Raw genomic sequence first — 21267 nt, forward strand, 5'->3', positions numbered from 1 at the left:
TACTTACAGCAGTGCTCAGATGTTGATTTCTGCCTTTGATCTAGCTTCTACCATTTTTTTGAAAGATTCTTGCACAAAATGCCTGTGAGTGTTTAAGAGTATTCCCTGTGTTTGTAGGTTAAACATACATCATACTTATTAAAAGAATCTTGTTGCTTTCATTCATATACATGGGGAAATACACAATTACTTATTTTTACGTATTCTTCTGGAAACTTTAAAGTAAATGGCTACCTTAATATGGTTAAATATTTTTTTTTTTAAAAAAAAAAAAAAAAGCATTTTGTTTCTAGAATTTGGTATTTTATGACCTTGAGATGTCACTAAACCTTGTTTTGGGAAAATAAAGTTAAACACATGCTTTCTTTTATAAGGGACAGGACTGAATTAAAGGCATCCTATTTCTTTTTTTCCAGAAAGGACTGGACAGATACTCCTAGAATACACCAAAATAGACATGATTAGGCAACATAATGCTAAGGACATACTAGTGACAGAAATTTGGATAGACTGTAAACCTATTGGAATTTTATATACAGTAGCACCCTATGAAGCTACTTATGGTGCTTGGAAGTAGAGAGATAACTATAAGTATCAAGACTTCCAAAAAAGAAAATACACTCTTTCTGAAGGTGATTTTTTTTTCTATATTTCAGATGCAGAATTTTAAAATGTGTTGATAGAAAGATATAGCTTTTAAAGACAGTTTTGTAGGTATGTTTACTTCAAAGACAGATGAATTAAGCAATCAATGAAATGAAAATATTGACATAATTTCTCAGCCTTCAAGGAAAGCTTCAATTATAATAAGTTAAAGTAAGCTTCCAAAGGTTTGAATAACTGATAATTAAAATTAAAATGAGATCTTTTCAGTGATTTTTATCTTCCATTCATTCTGTGCATATTTCATTTAAGCAAGTAGGAATGGATGTAGTTGTTATATAGTTACAGTCCATGAAAATACTTTAAAATAGTATCATATATTCATACTAAGCAGACTCTGAGAAATGTAGCTGAACAAAGGGAGGCAAATGTATTTAATAGTCAGTTCATCCCTAGGGAGAAGAAACATGAAACAATGCATAATGCAGTCAGGAGGCCATAGGGAAAAAAGAAACAAAGGTGGTTTTTTTTCTTGGAACATTGAGATGAAGTATTACATCCTATTACTCAGCAAACCATCAGCTTCATTAAACCACTCAAGATTCTTATGTGCAATGAGACAGTTGTTAGATGCTTTAGAAAATGCTAGTAGGACCCACATTGCTGATGAAGGATGAAAAATAAGTTTCAGTAAATAGCATTGGTTTCTGCTCTGTACATACATCATGCAGGAAATATGTCTTTGCAGACAATCAGATGGTTACATCAACTGACTGAATATTGGAGGAAGAGGAGGGAAGTGCCTCATCCCATTCATGATAGCGTATGATACTGGCATCAACGAAGCTTAGATTTGTTAGGGGATGCTGGGAAAACTCTATAGCTAAAGATCCATGGAGGTGTTCTGTCATGTTCTCTTCTGAACAAGGTGCCTCTTGCACGGCTTCTCTGAGCCTTTGTGGAATTGAATGTTAGTTTCTAAACTGGTCCTATGCTCTCGATGGTAAAAATCAAGACCATCCACAAAACCACCATTGCTTAGATCCTAGTCACTTTTCTCTGCATTTCTGAACTCTGTTGAAATGAGGATAAAATTTTTAAAAGTCCCCAAACAGTTTCATATATATGATAGCCACATGCATTATAAAATAGTTCGTCACATACAGACCTAAAAATAAAATCACTGCCTTTCAGCCAACTAATCTGTAATTCTTCTCTCAAAAAGTGAAAAATGCTTCTTTATGCATGAAGCCTCCCTTACTTCCCTATGTAACATTGGTTTTAGCAAAACATTGTAAATTAAAATCTGCTACAATACTACCTACTTAACTTTTTAAAATTAGAATTGATAAAATTTATTTCCAGACCAAAAATAGTCCACATTCCTGAATCCTAGCAATAACACACAGAGAAGAGAATTAAGAAATATATTAAAATATTGGTAGAGATTTACAATATTTTTTCCTTCATGCATTAATTAGCTCAATACAGTAACAACATATGTTGGTTTTAAGAGCTTTTAACATTTCAGTTTTGTAGTTCACCTGCTTGAGGTGGACTGTGATACTCTCAGCAATTTTTTATATAACTGCAAGTTTATGCCCAAATGCATGTTCCAATCTTTCCTTCTCTGCTGTGTAGAATACAAAGTCTAAATTGACTGCCACCTTTATTTTTAGAAATTACTATAAGTCAATTATTTAGCTGATGGTAATTGACAGGATCTCTGCCATATGAGTTCTCACACCAGAGAACTGAGAAGCACTTGACTCCAAAATACTATGTAACATGTAACTTTTAATATTTAAATTTTGTCTTAAAGTTTTTTGTAGAACCTGCCTTCAGCTGAAGGGTGTTTGCTTAACTTCATTCCTTAGTGATATAATGCTGCATGGTCACGGCTTTGAATTATGGTACATTTTTATAAAAGTCAAACATAGAAGATAAAATTACTCCTCCTAGTGATCATAGCATAAATTTAAAAGTGGAGCCAAATTTTATGGGATTGAAAATGATGTGGCTATTAATTTAATACAATGATTTTGTAGAAATGCCAAATATACCATGCAGTTTGCCTACTGCAGCCCCACCAGTCCTCTACACCACCAATCGAATAGGTTATCCCATTGTGTTATTTTGATCTGCTAACGTGTTACAGACTAGAAGGCACAAATATACACTACACTGAACAGAAGAAATAAATGTGATGCCTTATAATAGAACCTCTCCCAGAACAGTAAAAGTTGTATTACTTTAGAAAGGGTTCTCAGTCAGCATATGAAGGATGTGCAGCACAACACAGTAAAATGAATTGAGGCATATAGCCATGCATAGAGAAACAGATAGAAAAATCCTCTTTGATGGTCAAAAAGAGAATTTCAGAACTTAAATATGGACTTCCGACATTCAACATCAAAACAGACATTTTGTTTTTAACATTGTGAGTTGGACTCACTGGCTCCACTGTTTTAAATCTGGATGTGTTGCTTTGCAAACGTTGAAGGAAATCCAGCCCCTCCCCAAAGATTAGAAACTGATTTTAAAACATTAAGAAAACACATGAAAAGTGTAGAAGTTGCACATTCATCCATAATCTAGTTGAACTGTAGGCAAAACTAAATTTAACATCATCACTTTACTATTTGTAACTTTTTGATATGCGCTTATAAATGTCAAAACACAATAGAGCTCCTACTAGAAAGAGATGAAAATTGAAGGGCTCAGCTGTTACTGAACAAGGCACTTTCCCAAGATTAATGCAATACAACATCTTCCCTTATTCTTTTTTCAGTCTGTCGAAAACTTGGATCATGGAGCATTTCCTGGCCAGAGAATTGAAGCTACACAGATAGGAAGAGATGGTAGAGGAGAAACAGGAAACTTTCTGCTAGTAAAATTAGGCCAGCAGCAAATTACTACTCTTCTTGCCCACAGCAAGAATGACACACGAGCTGTGACTCAGGTATGTGTCCGAATTTTGATGCCTCTAGGGCATCTCATGAAATAATGCCGTTCAACTATTGCACTTTTTGTGCTTAATAAAGGCTGGAATCATTTATTGGGAGAAAATGTATAAAAGTTAGGTCTATTTTAAAATATATGGATGATTCCTAAGGGCTATAACTGACAAGTTGCCATTTTGTTTCTTCTTCTGAAGTAAGAGAACAAAGTGGCATACAATTCACTGGAAATCTACCGAGTTTCTTGAAACTCAGAAGATTTAAATCTGTTGCGAACCTATTCTAAAGATTTTTGAGGAGCTTGACTATCAAGAGCAGTGATCTTGAAAAGCAACTGGAGGAAGTACTTTCTGTTCACACAGACTGACAAGTTGAAAAGCTCAAAAACAACTCAAAATTGAAGAAGGAAACTTGCCAAAAAAAAGTTGGATTCTTGGATAGAGCTACTGTTGGGTGGAAACAAGTAAGTACCCAGAAAGGACAAAAGAGTACATTTGAAAAGGTAAAGAATATTAATATGCATGTAATTAAAATCTAAGAAATTATCTTGGTAGACTAAAGATTGAGATTTCTATATTCTGTGACTGGATATTTTTTTTATTTATGATCTTCTATTTAAATACATACTCCTTGTGGAAGTATCAAATTTGGTAAGTTAACTTTTTACCTTATAAAATATTTTGTGTGAGAATATTTGCCATGTGTTCTGGTTTTGTTTAGTGAGGGGGGACCTAAGCTAGTAGCTTCTGTAGGAGACTGCTAGAAGTTGCTCCTCTTTGTTCAGTGAACTTGGCCAGGCCTAGGGCGGACCCGCTGCTGGCCAAGGCCGAGCCAATTGGAAGCAGAATGTTCCGTGATAACACCTCTGTGATAACGTATTTAAGAAGGGGAAAACAGAAAAAAAAAAAAAAAAAAAAAAAAAGAGAAGAGAAGATGTGAAGAAGCTGAGCAAGGGCAGAGGTGCAGAGATCCACCTGGAGCCCATGAAGGACCCCACACTGGGGGAGGTGGATGCCTGAAGGAGGCTGTGGCCCATGGAGGGCCCGCTGGGACAGCTGTTCTGGAGAGACTGCACCCCATGGAAGAGATGACCCACACTAGAGCAGTTTCATGAAGGACTGTGGTGTATGGATGGGACCCCACAATGGAGCAGGGGAGGAATGTGAAGAGTTCTTCCCCCAACTATGGAGCAGCGGTGTAAAACAACGTGTGATGAACTGACCGCAAACCCCATTCCCTCTTCCCCCCCTGTGCTGCTCGAGGGGGGGGCGTGGGGGTGGGGGGAAGGTAGTAGAGATAATGTCAAGCCCGGGAAGAGGGACGGGTGGGGAGAAGTCATCTTGTTCTCTGTCTCATTCTCCTGCTTTTTTTAGTAATAAATGAATAGTTTTCCCCAAGTTGAGTCTGTTTTGCCCGTAACGGTGACTTTAAGGATTTTCTTCCTGTCCTTATCTCAAACCTCGAGCCGTTTTTCTTATATCGTCTCCCCCTGTTCTCTCGGAAGGTGGGGGGAGTGAGAGAGAGACTACATAGCCTGGTCCCGATTGGGGCTGAACTACGAGACCATGTTTAACTATACTGAAGTCAATATGTATGTTACATTGTTTCTCGGATCTTACAACATCTGACATAAACTAACACAGCTGGCTTTACATAAGGATGGCTTGGTTGTTATACACAATTGATTGGAAGATTCCAAATTAGTATATTTGGAGATCTCTTCAACTGATGCCACACCTTTGTCTCTCGCTCTCTAAAGTTGTAGCTGCTTCATTACATAGATTCTTCTCATATGTGAAGCAGACTCATGCCACTGATGCTCTGTGTGGGACTTGTAATTCAGTACGAGCTGAGTTTCAAGTTGCTCATCCAGATTTTGTTTTAAAAAATCAGCTCTCCCTTCATCTCAGATCTCATAATCGCATTCTAGCTGTATTCAGACAAGACTGAGAGAAAGTCAGTAACTGAATACTTCTGAAAACCAGTTCAAAGTCTCAGCTTTAAATGGGAACCACTCTGCTTTAGGACCACTTTGTTGATCACATTTGTATTTTATTTTAAAGCATCTTTCAGACACAGCTTTGTAACTCTCTTGGGAACTGATGAAAACAGAATGTTACATAAAACAAAATTAATTCAGAATTTGCTTTTTCATTTTGGTTTGTCTTTTTGTTTTCAAATCACCTTCTCTCCTACCTCTGGCCATAGCTTTATCTCTTTTTTTCAGTGGAAGCAATTCAACCCTTCTTTAAGACTCTGAGTTTAGCTGTATTTGGATCAGTTTAATTACTTGTGATTCACTTCTGACTTGACACACTAATATGTTTGGATGTCAACCTCAGAAGGAAAGCAAAACTAACAAACAAAGCAAATCCCACAGAATCTGATCACTGTCTCAATGGTCCATCCTTGAGCATGATATCCTGTAGATACTCAGCAGAGTCCTGAAGAAGGTATTAGAAGCTGGAACATCCCATTCAGATGACATAAAACGTGCTCTTTTTCCCTTTAAAACAAAGTTTAACTTATAGATTAAAATGCTGTTGAAAAGTCATTTGCGGCCAAGGAGATTTATCTACAAAGGTTTCAGTGCTTACCATGAAAAAAAAATATCCATTTATCCCATCTGAAACAGATAACATCCTTAACCATGCTGGAACACCCCCCCCCCCCAATTTCCATCAATCTGCATAATTCTATCTTTTTAAGTCATATATTGGAAAACAGTTTGAGTTTGTTACTCATTACTTCAGATTCAAGACTGAAAACTACACAGTATACATAATTTATCAATATGTATAAGATGACTGTTCTCCTATACATTTTGAAGAGAAGATGCATCTTAAAGTGGAACTAACCATCTTAAGAACAGAATGTACAAAATAAAAATGTAACATTACACAAGAACCTGTCATGCCACTGTTTCAGTAAAGTTATAAAATTAAAAACTTCAGATTTAACAGGAGCTGAAATTAAATAATTTGTAGTAAATTAAGTATTTTCTGCATTTTTACCTCATTAAAATGGAAATTATCAACTCTATATTTGTTAATTTTTCATATACACAGGCAACTTTAATAATTCATATTTAGATTAATTTATTATGCTCCTGTAAGTCAAACAGAGACTTGTTCAGCGGGTAATACAATTTCCCCCCAAAATGAACAAAATAGACAGCATTGTATTGCTTACACCAAAACTAGCTATAATAAAAAAGAAATCCAAAGCCAAAAATAATCCACAAACATAAAATAAATATCAGTAAGAAAAAAGCAGGTCTTCAAGAAGGGAGAAAAAAAAGCAAGAAGTTCACTTTTGCTTTGACTGAAGTAAATGTAAACAGAAATCACTCTCACATGTGACTTATCATTCAGAATTCATCACAGCAGCTAAGGACTGTGAACAAAACACACATAACACATTATTCTGCTCTCTAGAGTGTGATAGAAGTCGATGCCTGACCTTTCCCATAAAAGAGAGACAAGATTTAAAGCCTTCATACTAAATTTGGCCTAGAAATTAACATCAGGCAAATGGGAGAGAAAATGAAGAGCTATTTTCAATGAACATATTAACGAAATCAAACTAATAAAACATAAATTAAGTTACATTATTTTTAATAATTGCAGGTAGAAAAAGAAAGGAACTGTGAAATTTTCAGAGTGTAACAAAGCAGCTTTGATGTGGGCAAACAATTAGAGAATCACATACTTCTAAAATTACATGGCACAATGTGTCACAGTAACTCATTTCCAAAACTTCCTATGTATTACTAATAGTTGCAACTGCCTCTATCAGAAAACTACATTCCTGTGATTTTCAGTTCAAATAAAACTGAAGTTCTGCTTGACAGAATTCAGAACTTGGACATAAACTCCTCAACAGCAATGTTTTTGAGGAGGACGGTTGTTGCACTGCCTACAGCTATGTAGGAAATTATGCGTGGGAGACAGAAGCCTCTTTCTCTCTGTTGATCTCAACTGGCAATCCCTTGAAGCTGATAAATACATCTCGGCACAGAAAACCAGCTTTTAAGCCCTTTCTTGATTTTCTCAGCCCAGGAACATCTAACAATTTGCTGTTCAGTGATGGGCAACTACCATACCTTATTACATCTTTCACCTTGTGTATCTATATTGAAGGAAGGAAATCGGAGAAAGTCTTAAAGTCCCATGAAACATGCATTTCTTCCTCATCTAGCGTTTAGTGAAAGACTGAGTCGTAGAGAACAACTAAAACTAATCAACGAAACCAACAAAAAACCAAGCCTCTGTTCTGCCCAAAGTTATTAATTCTGGAGACTTAGCACAGGACTTCAGTATTTTCTTTGGATCTCATGGCTAGACTTACCAGAAAGGAAAATTTTAAATGTTTCAAACACACAACATATGGATAGTGAGAAAGTAACACTGCTGAATGGTCTTGTTCAAACACAGTTTGAAATGAATGACTGATTCTCCCTACTGAAAACAATAGCATTTGCAGGTATGAATTATCGTGAATCCTAAGTGCAGCAGCTACTCTCAATTTGGTATCAACAGCAGCATTTTAACGTAATTGTCTTCAATACCAAACACATTCAGAACATGCTGGCTTTGTACATGTATGAGAATAGCATGACCTACTTTGAAACAGAGGTTTATTGCGCATGCATGACTTAACAGAGACAAAGTGAAATAAAGTCATGGATGAATAAAGCAGTCCACCTAGTTAAATATGAATGAAATTTCAATTCTCTTAAGTTTGCCCTGAATAACAGAGAGCATGATACTACTCAGATGATAGCCAGGACAACTGCTTTTTAGTGGAATCTTATTGTGCAAGAGTGCTAACAGCTTCTCTAGGCTCTGTAAAAGTGGAATTCAATTACTACATTCCCTCCTAAAAATTATCCTCTGCTTTATACAGCTGATTTAAACTTTTTATGTAGGGAGGAAATTATCTCTTGCATTTTGATGTACTGTTGTAGTAAACTCTTACACTGATAAGTTTCTAGGATGTTAAACGATACCCTGTTTAAACTATTTTTTGTTAAATCATCTCATTATTTTTACGCCATTGCACAGACCTCTTATAATTTAACTAGGGACTGTAAAAAAAAAAAGTTCAGATAACAGTAATAGTTGGTGGCTATTTCAAGGGAATCAATAAAATTTATTAACAGTCTGAACTCTGTTTGTCATGATTTGTTTTCTTTGAAAATTTGAGAAAAAAAAATAGGTGTTTTCCTATCTCAAATTTTATATATTAATTATATGCAAGTGGTTTTTTTATGGAATACATTTCAAATACATACATATAAATTATTACAATTAAAGAATAAAAACCATCCTATTCTGTGATTCCTAATAACCGGAAGCAATTTGTTCCTCCTCTCCTTGACATGACAGCTACTTTTCCCAATAACAATGCATTTTCTAACAAACATGGTTTGCCATAATTTCTTCTGAGACCTTCTGTCTGTTTTAAGCTTCCTACTTCATCCATTAGTAGTCACATTTTGCTAAAACTTCAGTTAGTACTATACTATAAAACGAATTAATGCATATATGTAAACTTACACCAGCTTCCAATTCTGCTGAATAATTGTTTAAAAAAAAAATGTTTATTACCTAACTAGAATGTTCTGTTACTGACCTTTATTCATTTTCCTAGAAAAATACAAATCTTAAAAACTAAGCATCCTGAACAAGTACCAAGTAATTTTAACTAACACTGCTTGCAGGTAGGTCAGATTTTAGAACCTGACGTAACAGTAGCTCCAGGTGTTCCCTTGATATGTTGCAACTTCACACTAGAGCAATTCAGAGCTACCACCCTAACTATGCCACAATTTCCACTGGGAGATGAGGCAACCGATGACAAGGGAGATGTTTAGGGAAGTTCTAATCTGGAAAAATGGAAGGTCAGGGATTACAGCACGTACATTTAGCCTCTAAAAGGCTTGCCTAAATTCCTTTAAAAAATTGTTTAAGGAACAGTCCTGAAGTCACTTAATTCAGCTGCACACAGTCCTGAGCAATCTGCTGTATCTGACATTGCTTGAACCAGGAGGATTGTACTAGATGATCTTAAGAGGCCCCTTCCAACTTGAACGACTCTGTAATTAAAATTGGAATTATCAATTGGAATTATTTTAATTGGAATTAATATTGATTTAAAAGAGAATTAAAATTGCTCCCTTTTGCCAAGCATGAGAGAGAGTCATTTGTGGAAGCGGGCTATTCTGAATGAATTTGTAGATTGTTTCAGCACAACTGTCTGCTCTGCATCTCTACACTCGACAGTTTCCTGAAATGAGTTAAGTGTTCAGAGCAAGGCAGTAAAATTACAGGAGCACTCATCTTTCAACTAACATAACTGTGTCATTATAGCAGTATGATAATCCTCCTTACAATTGCAAAAAAAAACTATTCTGAAAAACAGATTAAAAGATAAATCTTAAAGTAACGACAGATAAAGTGCATTTTGTGTTTGAAATAAAGACCATAACAATGAAAACAAGTCTGAGCAAGAATGGCTGAAGATTTCCATACTGCAATCTAAAGGACGACCTTGTCTTTTCATACTAAGTTGCTTCCCATATATCTGTGTATGCAGCACTGACAGACATTTCTCTCTCCATCTTTCAGAAAGAACAAGTCAGAATGTATTTGAATCTAGGACAGTTTTGATCAATTTTAATTTGCTTTAAATGTAGCAACAAAACATATTCTACTGAGAAAACATTATAACAGCTCTTATTTCTGTATTTTAATAATATTTCACAACTGAGTACACTTAAATAAAAAAGACAAATCTATTAGATGGTCATTACTTGTCCTTGAGGGTTTTTTTTTTTTGGTCCACTTATTCTCTACAGTCATTATTCTACATAAAATTGGGGGTATAATATTCAAATAAACAAATCTTCTGCAATGGCTCTTTCTGCTCAAAGGTCACTTTTTCTTCTACATCTTCTAGGCCATTTGCCAACAGATGCCAATCAGTGACACAACCGCTAACCGCTCCCCAGGGAAAGGAGGCACTGTGGAAGCAAAGAGTCATTGTAAACAGCTACTAAAACTCAATGACTGAACTATGTAAGAATATCTATTACCAGCCTTTTGGCTTTAGATTTTGTTTTGTCTCCTTTACTATCATTAGCCATTTCTTAATACGTATTGCACACTAGAAAAATTGACCCTTTGCTGCCATGCAGTCTTCTCACACACTATGGTATTATTCACCATCACCCAGGACTCTGAAAAGTGTCACTACAGATCCTAGCAGCAACAAAAGGTCATATAACTATTTTTAAAATGCCAGCCATCCTGTTCGTAAATGCTCACAGGACAAGTAACAGTTACTGCTTTCATAGTGTCGTCAAAATAAGTAATGTGTCACAAAGGATTTATGCTTGTGATGCAATTGTTCCTTATTGCCCAAATCCCCTAGTGGTACAGAATTGTCTGTCTGTCTTTCTTTTACTCTAACTCCCACCCTCTCTATTGTAAACAATCCGCATTATTGATGTTTATCTGACATACTGAACAGTATCCTTAGCTTAAAAAAATTGTACGCAAAAAGTAAACTAAAACATCTTTTATTGTTAGGATAAAAAGCAAAATAATATTAATGTTAATAAAATCAATCTGGAATGAACTAATATATCAGGACATGAGAAAGTTGCCTGAGAATGAACAACAGGGATTTCTGTTTATCTCCATTGTGTTTTTAACTGTAAAGGTTTCCCCACATCTTTCTCTCTCTTCTCCCTCAAGAAAGAAAAATATTCCACAGAGTTTTCCCCATTCAGTCCCACAGCTAAAACCACAGACAAGGCTGCATATTTATATGCCAATTCAAAATGAGGGGTTTTTTTTAACGGTCCTCACCTGAAATAAGTTTTATTTCCTAATCAGGTCTTGATGCAAAAATATTCCTGTTCCCTCAGTGCAATAAGAAAGGTACATACATCTTTGCTTAGCACTGACTTTCATTATACTTTTACTGCTTGTCACTAAACAGAGAAATAGAAAAAGGTTTTCATGGTAATAACTGCAGCCTTAATTGCTCCAGCTAAAAAAATCCTTGTTCATAGAAGTTGATCTTGTACATCAGATAGACATGGATAGATTATAAATATTATTTCGGGTTCTGTGTAACCACCCAACAAGCCACAAGCCTCATCAATTAATAATGAAAAACTAACATTCTCTAACACAGTGAAAACAACAGCTAGTGGTCATTAATATCAATTGTCATAAACTCCTCTGGCTTACAAGAAGCATATCCTTTAATTGCTGTAAATGCTTTGATCCAAGCGTACTTGGAGTACTGTATACACAAGTGTTCTGCCTATAAATTGTATAAGAAAAAGAACAACAGATATCTGTCTATTCATTTATTTTTTGAACCATTTGGTTACTATTCAGTGCACATCAGATGCAATATGACATTAATCAACTAATTACCTTTTGACAAGAATCCAGAATGAAAATACTTAGGCAACCAAAACACAGACAGAATGAAAAAGAGAATGGCATCACTGAAGGAAAGACACAAAGAAGAACGGGATGATTTATGTAGAACTACGCACTTAGGACACCAAGTCTCACCTAGAAGGGTTATAAAAAATAAATAAATAAGAACTACAAATACTCAAATACTGGGTACTAGACCTCTGCTTAGCCTCAGCACTTAATTGTGTGTAATTTGTCAAAGCATTTTTGGCTTGTAAGCTGGATTCTAAATAAATACATTAACTTGTTTTCTATAAAATAGTGACAATTCAATTATTAGGTACAAACAAGTAAACAAAATTCAAAAATTCTGCCACTTAAAAAGATTTCTCAGACTTTCTTGAATTCTGTAGATATCTCCCTTACATATAGCACAGATGAAGAAGTTTCATTCAATTGAATTTTTTTAATTTTATTTTTTAAATAAATTGTTGAGTTCTCATTATGAAAATTTGTTATGAAGTGTAAAATCTTGGCTTTGTTGCTATTAAGACCTACATTGCACAGATTGTGTCTTCCTTTTCCAGTTAAAATAAATGTTTTTCCAAAAGAAAAGTTATCTTGTTTGTGCAGAGATATCCTTTATACATCTGATATTACTCTCTAAAATATACATATTCTTACATGAGAAATAATTCATAAAAATTTGTAGAGGCCCATAATTCAGAAAAATGTCTGCTTATAGTTCTTAAAAGAGTACAGAATTTGTCAAATAGAGTAACCACTTGAGATTTTTAGTATGTATTTCCAGTCTGTTCGTCAGAATTCCACTAATTTCAGAAAAACAAACAAAAAAACCCTTGAATTATTTTTACCTGGTTAAAATTAGTATTTCGCTCCTACAAAACAAACTAAAACTCAGAAATACTAACATTGCAATGTCAAAACTCTTTACTTCCATTTTTCATAATGTTGACCTTCTATACAAGTACAACTAGAACCACCCATATTCATTCATAATAGCTAAGGCACAGAAATCCTAGACATTAAAGAGAAGTAATTTTCTGCTACATGACAAAATACATCTATAAACTTTAATGTCATGATAATGATGTAAAGAATCTTATATGTATCTTAATAACTCATAATTTTAAAGATTGTCCTTCCAATTAAATTATTCCATCATAGAATAAATTTGATCCAGAAAAGAAAATTTTCATTCACAATAGCAGAACTGAACATAGAATATTAGTTAATTAACTCATAATGCATAATAATCTGTAGAAAAACTACAGACAGTACTAACAACTCTCACCTCTTTGGATACAAGGCAACACCAGATTGTTATTAGTCTATATGAGTCTATAAAATGCTACTATGCTAGTACTGTCTAACTATACTGATCAAGTCATAATTCTTTAGGTAATAAAATCTTTTTACATACTTTTCCCCTCATTCTTCATTTTAATAGATTTGGTTTTTAACAACAAAAAAGAAAACTCCAACTGTATTTCCTTTGTCTATTCAGCATCCTTGGAAAAAAACACCAGATGGCAAAGCAGTGTTCAAGTATTTTATTCAACATGCGTATTATAGGTGAAAAAAATCTGTACAGATCAGCATGAGGCTCTTTTTCCTAAATTACTTCCTCTTTGATGAATATTAAATAATTCATAAAAAAACCTCTATTCACTACAAGTAAGTGATCAAATACCACTCAAACTGAAACAAACAGACTTTAAGAAAAGTTTCTAAGAAGGTAAAAATACATGGCTAAAAAAAATATCTACAATTTAGTTCAAACTATGAAATAGGATAATTTCAGGAAAAAAAAATCACTTAAAAGGAAAACATTTAGAAATGCATTACCATAAAGTTCTCAAAATACTATCAAGGACTGTGTTGAGCCAAAGATACTTAGTGGACTGCACAAAAAGTAAATCTGTGCACTTTTTAGGCATATTGTAAATTTATCTGAAGTTCAGCACCATGCTAAAAAAAAAGGCATTATTTCCTACACTTTTTAGGTTTAAGACAATTCCAGTAAAAAATGTGTGCTGAATGAATCAAAATATGTAAACTTTAAGTATTTATTCTTCCCTTGTATCCAAGCAGGACATGGCAATCAAACAGAGGAATTGTTTAATGAAGCGATATTGACATATTTCAGAAAGATGACAAGTAGTGCAAGAGTCAGCTTCCCATTTAGCAGATCCCATCTGATATTCATTACGTGCTAAATGAAAGTTCATCTTTGCAATTATTATTGCAGGCTCTGAAGTTCATGAATACTTAAAACACCCAGTTAACAAACATTACATCTACTCTGAAGTCAGTTGTTGGAATGGCAAAGCTTAAGGCAAAGGATCTTTCCTTTCTTGCTTAAGAAGGCATCATAACTTGCAGAGGTTGTGCATTCAACTATAATTGATAGGGAAAGTTTAGGTATGCTTAAATCTAATTTAGATTTTGCATATGTGGATTTATGAAGAAGTTTTTTGTATAATTTTTATTTATTAATGGAACTGTTTCTGGAACTGCTCATTCAGCCATTCTTATGTAACAAAAACAGTTATTACATGCTCTAAATGTAAAATAAATCAATTCTATGTTAAAGAGTCATTTGAAATCATTCTTTGTATTACAGAAATTATTTAAAATATTTTCTGGAAAAAAAAAAGAAAAGATGTATCCTCTGTCAGATAGAAACAGAATCATACATGCAAGATAAAATGTTAAACAGGTACTTCACATAGCTGTGAGCAAGCTAATTTAAAGCATGTTTTCCTGCTAATGTAATAAATATTTGATGAATATTTTCCTCTTTATATTATTATATTTAACTGATGAAGAGCATATAGTGGTAGAAAGATTCAAGGACTGCCGCCTTTAAGTAATGTCATTTAAGTGCTTTGCATAATGACAGCTCTCATGACCAGAGACGCAATCCAATACAGCACAATCTAAGCTTTCTCTTGTAATGTTTTTTTTAATCAGCACAAAGACAATTGTTTACATATATAGCTAATTATTTGATATAACTTCAGTCCTGAAAGCCAATAAACAGTCAAAAATTTTATCCATTTTTAGAAATAAAACCAGAATTTGAGCCTACAAAATTATTCCACTTATTTGGCATGCTGTGATTCCTCACTGACTTTCTGAAAGTAAGTTTTCATGTCCTTGACAGATCAGAAAAGTGGTTGGAAATGTATTTCTACCAAGTGGAGAAACTCATACTTTTATTAATCAATATCTGTTAGCACAGCTGATAAAAAAACTTATAAAATTAGAGAGCTGAAGTACTCCAGCAGGAAAAATCCAACTGTCAGTATAGAAAATATATATTTCCAAAGATAGATCTCTTTTTAACATGAAATACTGAAGTTAAAGATATAAAGAACACAAGATTTGTGTCTTCAGATTTGGTACTTAGAAATAAGCTCAAGAAACATGAGTTAGAAGGAATAACTTACAATTAGGACAACTATTTAGCATATTAATGCAATAAGTTTACTTTTAATACATTCCTTTAATTTGTAACAGATAATGAAGTATATGAAAGCAATAAATCTCTAAAAGGTGGAGGGTTCTATGCCATATTTATAATTTTAACATCTCATAAGCATAAAAATATGCCAACAACATTATTTTTTCTATTCATTTCACTTTAATGCTGATATTTCAAGGATAAAGTGAACTTACAAGTAGAACTGACTAAAGACACGTAAACCATGCCCTTGTCATCCTCTGCCTCTGGTTGGTTAACACATGAACTAAGGTTCTATTTTCTAATTTTTTTTTCTTCTTCCAACTATAAGTTGCATTGACTTTAGGAAAGCATTTCTATTTTCACAGTACAAATAAGTGAATCCTATTTTGCTAAAGCTGTTAAATTAAATAAGGTTTTCTCTGTCGAAACACTTCAGGATTGCAAAACAGGCCTCCTGAGCACCCAAGGGAGGAAAAAACCAAACCAAACCAAAGCAAAAAACAGCAACAACAAAAACCAACCAAGCAGCATCACACATTAGTACATTCCACCTACTTCTGTGGAAGTTCTTTAAGTCTAAAGTCACTAAACAACATGACAAAAAGCAGCAAGATCTGAGATTTCAGTAAATCAGAGATTTTTCCTTTGCACATAGGATATGACAAACAGCCCTCTTGGCAATACAGCTAATTGAAACTATACAGAGGATAAGCAGATCTCATGCAAGAAAATCCAGAACCTCATGTTACAGTAAGGTGCAATCCAAAGATTTCCATTAGTTTTTCCTTTTTATTACAGCATCAAGATGAGAACACATTCTGTACATCTTAAAAAGTAATGTATATTCCTTTCTTTTGCTGGACAGCAATTATATTACTTTCCCAAACAGAAATTAAAATGTATATTTACCACTTTTCCTTGCATTGGTTAATCAGAGGAAGAGGATACAGACAAAACTGATGAAACAAAATGCAAAGATAACCCAAATTCTTATTATTGTCACATTCAAGCAACAGGTATCTGATGGCTATTATTTTGGTTCCTTAAAAATGCACGTAATTGTAATAGTTACTTTAAGATGATCAATAATGTTTATACTAAATTTTGATTAAGGAGCCTCAACTTAAACAACCATTAAATCAAATATTAAACAAGTATTAAACTTATAAGTATTAAATCTTAGCCAAAAAGAACAACCTCACCCAGACATATTCAAAGGATATCATCAGGACATCAACAACTCTTTTGCTCTGCACACAGTCCATATATTCCAGTTTTCCTGACTTTAAATAACCCCAAATATTTTTTAATCTCAAGTCTTGGTTGAGGGATATCTTACTTTATAGTGGTACTCCTTATTTACCTTCCTTCTGTCTACATTTCCAGTCACTAAAATATTTGAGACATAAACAGTTTTATAATGTTGTTACAAATACAATCCACTGAAAGTACAGATATTATTTAAGCTGTTGCCTAAAATGTATAAAGACCTGTATCCTCCCTAAGCAACAGTTTACAACAACTACTAGCCAACTCCACCTGGAAACAGATTTTAAAAATATAAAAATAAATCAGAGTCAGACTTCTGTAAGAGTACAACAAAAGCTACCTAAAACATTCCAATGCGAAAAGGAAAATGACTAGTAACAACAAACCTAATTAACTAATTCCATTAACATGAGATTAAGACTTCCCTTAAGGATTTAGTGTCCTTCAGTGCCACAGAGCAAGACAATTCGCAGTAGTATCCTGTAATTTTTTTCATTATCCAATGAAAAGTGAAAGAGGGGAAAATTATAATTTCAGGGTGACAGACAAAAAAATGAAGCCAAAACCATCTAGCTGTCTCAGTATTGATGTTCTCTTTGTTTACATATGAAGATAATTCACCTATAGTAACAGTATGAAATATGTTTGGTAAACAAGTCACCCTGTTTGGTTTCTGAAAAACTGCCTGCATTGTCTTTGCTGAATTATTCTCTTGAACCTTGTATCAGGTAGCCCCTTCAAAAACACATCTTGCTCTTCACTTTTCATGCTTATTAAATTTATAATGCTTGATCTATTTGTTGTATTACAACAATCAGTACCCTAAACTAAACGTGCATGATCTTCATATCCAAGAGATTCTTCACCATAAAGTATAGTCAAAGAGAAAAATCTAGTAGCTCATCGAACACATAAATCTAGTAGCTCACATTACCAACACTGACTGTAACAAAGTCTTTTAAGTAAGTTAAAATAGTTCTGGGAATAACTTTCCTTCAGCAGATTAATTGTTACATTGATTTCACATTACATATATGATTTTAACATTTTCTGTTTTTTTCATCAAGTTCCCGTGACACAATATAGTCTAAAAATACATAGAAGCTAATAACTTTTTTTTTTTTGCTGCAGGATTTGAAATCCTCTTAACACATTCCAAACAACCATAACAACATCTTAGTATATATATGCAAACATTAAGCTCTTTTCAATCCACATCGTAACTACAGAGATAAAGATTTACTTACCTGATCCCCTTTTGGTCACAACCTTCAAGCTCTGAGTTAGAGTAGCGTACAAGAGAATCAAGTTGGGAATAGGAGCTTTCATCTTCTGTCTTTCTGTGGCTGCTTCCTAAAGTACCAAAAACAAGAAAGAAACACTGATTTCACATTGGTGCTGAAGCAACCTTGAAGTAATTAATCATAAATTGGCATTGTGGAAAAGCTGAATACAGTGTTTGTGAGCAATTCAATGCACCAAAAATGATCTATTGTTCTTGAAAAAAATCACTAAAATCACCATTAAAACATATGCATATACTACATTTAACCCTGGCACTTAAGTTCCAATTTTGTCTAGACATTGAAAATTCATTGGGTCCTTGTTAAAACTTTGTAACAGATCTCCTGAATGAAGCAACTTTGATCAATTTATTCTATGAAAAAAAAGTGTGATCTTTTCACTAAACCTGCAAAATAACATCTAGTTATTTCTTTTTATAATATAATCTATTCTCCTCCACAACAGAAAAAAAACCAAACCAAAATAATGCCCTTCTTCATTAGTTTTACTTCCATTTATTAATTCCATAGATTGAGCAGAAGATTCACAATGCAATGAACAATTAATTAAAAACAAATCCAGTCATCTTCTTAGGAACAGCAAAATGGGAAACATAAGAGAGCACCAGAGGAACCAGCAGAGACTCCTGTAACTTCCTCTTAGGTGAGCTGAAATCCCATAAGGAAGTTCAAACTAGCATATTTGCTGGACTAAAGCAGAAGTTAATGTTAGTAGGATGGGAGAGAGGTGGATCACAGGCTGTGGCCCAGCCTTCTCTTTAAGATGTGAATCAAGGTTTTGCGTTTCTATTACTCGTTTCCTCTGGGGATTAAGTGGTATGAGCAGCTGGTGAAAACAGGGACTAAACATTCTGTTAATTCGCCACATAACTAAGGAGGTGTCATCTAGTCATGATGATTATCAGCTTTGTTCTGGAATGGTTGATAGAACTAACATCCCACATTTCAATGTCTTAAAAGGGGAACGGGAGGCCAAATCTTCTTTTGTCTAGTCGAGCTAGACAGTGGAGTCTATCCATGCTATCTATATTCATTGCAGTATTCTATGCAAAAATATTCTTACCTAATGGGAGGGAAAAAAGGGCTGTGATCAGTGGTCCTTTAATATTCTAAATAAAGGCCCAGACTAAACCAATGTGGTTTTGATATCGACCTCTGTTAATCACAGCACTGTATAGCAACTGAAAAAATTCTCAAAAGGAACCACAGAGTACAAGCTTTGATTTCAAAACAAACCATGAATCTTTTGCACTTTCATTGACAGTCGGGTTACTGAGTGCCCAAGACATTTTTTGAAAGCAGTATCTTAAATATCTTCATCTAAGAAGAGAACAGGTTTGAAATAAGAAATAGTGGGGGTGTAAAAGAGCACATTATAGGAAGAATTACTTGAAAAATGATAAGTTCATATAGAATCCATCCTATACCTTTACATTTCATGACATTTGAGAACTAAGCACAAACCTATTGCATTCATTATTAGGACTTTATTAAAGGTGAAGGAGTGAGAGAATACAATTTGACAACAGTTTGTGATATCTTATTTTTTATAACAATATTTATACTGACAGACAAACACACAAGCATTAATATGTTTGATCATTCATTGGCTGTGAACAAACTTTAGCATTTTAGCATCACAGGTGAAGGACTATCATTTACCTATATTCACATGCAACTTCATAAAATTTTGGCTATAAATTGCTTATCAACAAAGAAATTAAAATATGAAATACAGGATTTCTGTGAGTTAAATTCAGTGCAATAACATTTTTAGATAAGTTTCAAATTTAACTAAGTACCATGACCACTGGCAGTTATAAATAATATACATCCTTAGAATTTTAGAAGCTAGAAATGAAGATTAATTTTCCAGGGGCACAGTGAGCAGATATCACAAAGTGTAATGTCACCTTTTACTGCAGACCTGAGTCAAGCTTTCTGAAAACAAAATCTCATTTCTCAGTCACTGCACTAACTGATGCCACAGGAAATCCTGAAGCTGATATCTCCAGCCTCCAGGGTATTAGTGAGAGTCAGCACCTTGCTCTGTGTGAGCCTAATAAATACTGTCCAAAGAACCACAGGATCTTACTATGCAATTACAAATTCACTAAATAGATTCTGTCTGTGAAAGCAGATCCAAAACCATCTCTTTCGACCATATATCAAAAGATGATATAGCTGATTACTGTGAAAGAAATGCAAATACACTTACATTTGTGAATATGTATGTATGTATTCATACATATTTATAAATATTTTTTTAAGGAAACCATGCAGTAGCTATAGAGCCTGAAGTTATTAAAGTAAGCCTCAGTAAAAAAAAGAATAATAGTAAGAAAGTTTAGTTAATTAAATCCTTCTTTTGGTCCATGCATGTATCATTCATTGAAGTTGTCAAGTCAACAAGAAGAACCATATTTATCACAATGGTATAGCAAGGATTGTATTTTAAACATGTGATGCCACTGTGGAAGCCATTCTCATGTGCATTTATTCTCAGAGATTTGCTTCAGCCTGGAGAAGAGGAGGGTCTGGGGAGACCTGATAGCGGTCTTCCAGTACCTCAAGGGGGCCTACAAGAAAGATGGGGAAAGGCTGTTTAGTAGGGCCTGTTGTGATAGGACGAGAGGTAATGGTTTTAAAATAGAGGGGGGTAGATTTAGATTAGAAATTAGGAAAAATTTTTTACAATGCAAGTTATAGAACACTGGAACAGGTTGCCCAGAAAGGTGGTGGAGGCCCCATCCCTGGAAACATTCAAGGCCAGGCTGGATGAGGCTCTGAGCAACCTGATCTAGTCGTGGATGTCCCTGCTCCTTGCAGGGGGGTTGGACTAGATGACCTTTGAAGGTCCCTTCCAACCCTAACCATTCTATGATTCTATGATTCTATGATTCTAAAACTGGCTGTTGGCTTATGGCACATTGCTTGTGGTCAATCGCCAGAAAGTAAAGTCTGCTACTGTTTTTTAAACACCAGAAAGCGCTTACTGTTAGAGGGGAAAAAAAGGGAGGGGTGGCTCTCAGCAGCCATTGCCCCCTTGAACCAATATGAGCAACAAATCAGATCTTACATGGGTTCTCCCAAGAGTTTTCCAACCCTTCTCTTCTGTTTCCACTTCCTTTCCTGCAAGAGGAGAAGTTTTTCTGGTCTTTTCTTCATTTTAAAAATCAAAAGCTCAAATGAAG

At 34.4% G+C, this 21267-nt stretch overlaps 1 protein-coding gene across 1 annotated transcript in view; it reads right to left on the reverse strand.

Moving 5' to 3' along the window:
• IL1RAPL1 (interleukin 1 receptor accessory protein like 1) overlaps nt 1–21267 on the reverse strand; it is a 774364-nt gene that overhangs the window by 670739 nt on the left and 82358 nt on the right. Inside the window, exon 2 of the mRNA XM_086740214.1 lies at nt 18017–18122. Within this exon, the coding sequence (XP_086596340.1) occupies nt 18017–18098 (82 nt within the window). The 5' untranslated portion in view covers nt 18099–18122. The remainder of the gene's footprint in view (nt 1–18016; nt 18123–21267) is intronic.

This window comes from Chlamydotis macqueenii, chromosome 1 (assembly GCF_036417535.1).
Source record: "Chlamydotis macqueenii isolate bChlMac1 chromosome 1, bChlMac1.mat, whole genome shotgun sequence".
In the NCBI taxonomy this organism is placed as follows: Eukaryota; Metazoa; Chordata; class Aves; order Otidiformes; family Otididae; genus Chlamydotis; species Chlamydotis macqueenii.